General features: G+C 52.7%; 1 protein-coding gene across 1 annotated transcript in view; it reads right to left on the reverse strand.

Moving 5' to 3' along the window:
- Positions 1-467, reverse strand: part of FAM69C (family with sequence similarity 69, member C) — an 8,147-nt gene extending 7,680 nt beyond the window's left edge. The window contains exon 1 of the mRNA XM_010855090.1: positions 17-467. Within this exon, the coding sequence (XP_010853392.1) occupies positions 17-349 (333 nt within the window). The 5' untranslated portion in view covers positions 350-467. The remainder of the gene's footprint in view (positions 1-16) is intronic.
- Positions 468-4,708: the final 4,241 nt, after the last annotated feature.

Genomic DNA, 4,708 nt, shown 5'->3' on the forward strand with positions numbered 1-4,708 from the left:
CCCCGGCCGCCAGCACCAGCAGCTCAGCCTCCGGCAAGTCCTGGCCGCCGGCCTCGGGCTGCCCGTCCAGGAGGCCGAGCGGCGGGAAGCTGGAGAAGGCCTCCTCCTTGGACTTGAGGACCACAGGCCGGCCGCGCCAGTCGGCTTGCAGCACCTTCTTGCCGCGCTCGTAGTACAGGCAGCGCCGGTACCGCAGCTGCCCCGCCTCGCACAGGTCCTCGCACAGGTCTCCGCCCAGCGCGCCGCCCCGGTAGTCCTGGCACTGGAAGGAAGGGACACGGGTCACCCCACGGAGGCTGGACCCCACGCCAGGATGCTCCTGACAGTCCCGGAGAGAACCCTCAGGCATGCGGACCACAGGGCTACTCGGGGCAGAAAGGAATTATGAAGGCAAAGGTTTGTGATAGAATCTCACGTTTGTTATTTTCTCCATCAGGCCCAGGACCAGGTCTTAGGAAGCAGGTGGCCCCCACTGACCCGCCCCTGCCCCATCTTTCCTGCTGAGCTGGGTGATGCTGGCAAAGGCCGTCTGCATCTCGGCTCGGTGTCCTGGACTGTCAGTGGAAGGACGGAACCAGGCCAGTGGTTCCCGGTTCTTGGGCTCACATAGGGGTCACCTGGAGAGCTTTTAATTGCCCCCTGCCAAGAATAGCACAGCCAGCCCTGGAGAGTGACCCCAGGAACGACCCCTCAGCTGGGACCGCTCAACAGCGCCTGCTGCAGGAAGCAGGACTTAGAACAGGCCTGGAAGCTGGCAGGGTCCGCAGGCCTACGGGGAGGCCGCAGTGCCTTCAGAAGATCAGCCCGCGGGGTGAGTTCTGCAAGCAGAGGGTGTTGGATTCCTGGCGGTGGTGAGGAAGGCACTCAGGGGCCCTCAGAAGGGGAGTTTCTCCTAAGCTTTGGGGCTCACAGGCCCTCCTGCCCCGCAGGGGGGAAGTGGTGACCCCCCAATCCTACCACACTGTAAACACCTCTCCTAAGAAGATGGTCCATCCAGGCCCTGCCCTTCAGACCTAGTAGAGGAGCAGGAGACACTGCTGTGAGACTGGTTCAAAGGGGGAACGTGTGACTCTGTTCTCTTATCTTTTTAAGGAAACCTAAACCTCTGGACCCACTTTTATGAGGGATTGAGCATATTTTCTGAGCCCACCTGTTCCCCACAATGCATCTTCCTTCCACATGGGCAAAGGCGGGTCAGACTTTCTGGTTGTTCTGTGCTGCTTGGCTTTATTAACCCAATGGATTATAACAGATCCTTCAAGTCAGATAATGCACCTCCAATCATGCCTGGATATGTGAACAATCCCAAAGTCCAAAAGACCCTGAAAACAAGTTTTTCATGACTCATTCACTCTCATGGAGTGTCAAACCCGACCCAAAAGATGAGGCTACCTATAGTCTGAATGTATTTGACATGTGACTTTGCATACACTTTGCTACAGAATTATTTAGTTGGATCTGTTTGATTACTGGCATATCCTCATGCTCACCAGAAGGTATAAATATATATTCTGCATATTATCTCACACCCAAAAGAGTATGAATTCCAAAACAGGCCTGGCTGCAGAGCATTGGCCAAGGGATGGTGGATCTTTATAACTACTCTCAGAGAACTGTTCATATGACCAAAATGTTTATTAAAAAGCTATACTCCTGGTTCTTAAAACAAGTATCTGGATTTTAGGGACCCTTTCAGGCAGTAACTGGACAACAGTCCAAAAGGGCCAAGCCACGCTGTCTGACCTGACCCCCAGCTTCCTGCTGAGGGCACTCCTGCACGCTGGTGCTCCTTTGCCTGGCATTAGATCTCCAAACACTGTATTAGGCGGCGGGGGTGTCACACTTGCCAAACTCAAAGGTGCAAGTGATGGAGTCCTGATCCTGGAGCTTGGGAACAACGCCACCCTGTTTGCCGACTTTTCGTCTTTGGAACACCAACAGCCGTAATGCAGCTGTATTCATAAACACCCACGAAACTGTTCTAAATATGCTTAATGCAGTGTTCATCTTGCAATTTAATGTAACACAACTTTGGTCAAATGCCTTCCTTTTACTCTTCATCCTGGTCCCTCTTTCCAGGTTTGGGGTCCTGAGAGGAGCAGCTGAGGATCAGGACCCTGTGAGTGGCAGACTCTCTCTGTTTGGAATCGCTTCCATATTGCAGTGCCTTGCAGGAAAGCACCTGCCCATTCCAGCTCCTCTGAGCCCTTTCAGGATAATCTTAGAGGGAAGGTGGGGATGGAGCTGCCCTGGTGGCTCAGTGGTAAAGAATCTTCCTGGGATGCCGAAGATGCAGGAGATGAGGGTCAATCTCTGGGTCAGGAAGACCCCCTGGAGGAGGGCATGGAAACCCACTCCAGTATTCTTGCCTGGAAAGGCCCATAGACAGAGGAGCCTTACAGGCTATAGTCCATGGGGTCACAAAGCGTCGGACATGACTGATGTGACTGAGAATGCGTGCAAAGTGGGGATGAAAGGTTTAAACGATGGAGTCTCAGGAGTAGAAAGACGTGAAAGAAATAATACGGGGTGTTCATGTTACTCATTGCAGCTTCTTCCTACTTTATCTGGTGTTTACAGTTTCATACCTCTGTAATAAGCCTGATAAGAAAAGGCAACATTTTTTTTTCTCGATTGTCTTATAAGGCCCCCATCCCCTTTGAGTAGCTCCAAAATGGTTTAATGCAATCCCATAGTCATCTTTAGGTTGTCATCAAAGTTGTAGTGTCATCAAAGGTGCTTTTCTACAAGGGACAGAGCAGAACTGTTAAAAAAGAAAGAAAAGTGGGTGATAGAACCGAGTTGGGCAAGAGGTGGGTCCTGACCATCAGAATCCTGCAGGGGGGCGGGACCTGGGGGAGAAGACACACGTGGCCTGGCCCAGCCACAGCGCCACGAGTGGAAGCCCGGAAGGTCGGGTGTGACCCCTGGGGCCTTCATTCTCTGCATCTGGAACCGCAAACAAAATTGTCACTGCCTGCAAGAGATACCCTTGGCAGGGAGTGGCCATGGGCAAGCTGCTTCAGCCGCCGCTGGTCACCCTCCAGTTAGCAGTGCTGTGTATGAGCTGGGCCACGATCCGGTGACAGACCCGGGCTCAGGAGTCACAGCGAGGTCACGGCCTCCAGGACTCCCGAATGACAGCAGGGTGAAGCACAAAAGGAAGGAGGCCAGGCTCGGCTCTGGGGCAGACCGGGTTTGCCTCCAGGCTGTCCCTGGGGCTAGCACGTGGCTCATTTCCAAGTCTGTAATGTTGGGAGGATGATGCTGTGTCACGGGAGACCTGTGAAGGTCAACCAAGGTCACAGGTGCAGAGGCCCTGGCAGTTCGCGTGAAAGGCTTCCCCCTGCCCTTTCTGGCCCTGGTCATTAGAAGGCAGGAGGCCGGGGATGCATCTTTCTGGGGGACGCACCTGAGCCCAGTGTTGAAAGGTGAGCTGCAGTCTGCTTAGCACACGAGGAGGGAGAGCTCAGGGAAGCACCTCCGTGGGGGCCCAGACGTGCAAAGTCACTTGTGTGTTCAGAGGACCAGGCAGTTGCGCAAGGTTAGAGCAAGTGCCAGTGTGTGTCCTGCCAAGAGGCCACAGCGGACAAAATGCCTCCCCCCGCAAGGGTCAACTCCGCCTTCCCCAGGAGGCCGCCTCACCTGCCGCTCAGAGTCCTTCCCCCCCTCCACCCGGGTTCCATCCAGTAAGCCCCCCACGCCCTGAGTCTCTATGCCATCCCCACCACCGGCTCCCCACAGCACCGCGTCCATGAAACTGAATTCAAATCCAATCTATATGAGATTCACCCCTGCACATTTAGAAGGCAATTCCACACAAGCGTTGCAGGAAATGTGGCATGTCGTCTACTGGTGACGATGGCATCCCTGACTCAAAGGACAAGAGTTTGAGTAAACTCCGGGAGATGGTGAAGGGCAGGGAGGCCTGGCGTGCTGCAGTCCATGGGGTGGCAAAGAGTCGAATGCAACTGAGCGACTGAACAATGGTAACAGCTACTGATTTGTGGAGGGCTACATTAATTTTGGCTGGTTTTCTGAAGATCAGCATGTTGAGGTATAAGCCTGCCTCCCAGATGCCTGGGGGATGCTCTGAATCAGGAAGGGAAGAGGCTGGGCTGGGTGCCTAGAACCCTGCCAGGTCTGCTGGCTACTAGAGGTGATGAACTGGGTTTCCCCCTCATTTGTTGTAGGAGAGAGTCTACACTGAAGCAAAGTGTACATGAGGTGGCTAGCACAGAGCAGCTCTGTGTCTTCCTCCTTTATGATGAAGTGCTTTGGGCACATCAGTCCCTGCTGTTCAGAAACAGAATGTAAGATTCATCTCTTCTGTGGCCCGTGTGGTTACCAGTGTTCAGTGAGTCTGTAGCATCAGGATACATGCCTGTGCTTACTAAACCCAGAGAAAGACTGCACTCAGCACTTAAAAAACAGTAAACTTACAGATTACAAGTTTACAGGCTAACTAAAAGTGATCATCATGTTAGAGAAGAGAAATTATTTTCTTGGCAGCATGCCCTACTGAGATAGCTAATTTTATAACTCAACAGAAGTACTTTATATACTTTGACTCCATTAAAAAAAAAAATCACTTTCCTCTGAATAGATGGAGTTCCTAAGAACCAGCTTGAACAGGTACACTTCTGTACTGAAATGTGTGAGCACACAAAATTTGCAGGTATCAGATTTTAAGATAAGCTGGGAAAAA

This window comes from Bison bison, unplaced genomic scaffold (assembly GCF_000754665.1).
Source record: "Bison bison bison isolate TAMUID 2011002044 unplaced genomic scaffold, Bison_UMD1.0 scf7180017864353, whole genome shotgun sequence".
NCBI classification, from domain to species: domain Eukaryota; kingdom Metazoa; phylum Chordata; class Mammalia; order Artiodactyla; family Bovidae; genus Bison; species Bison bison.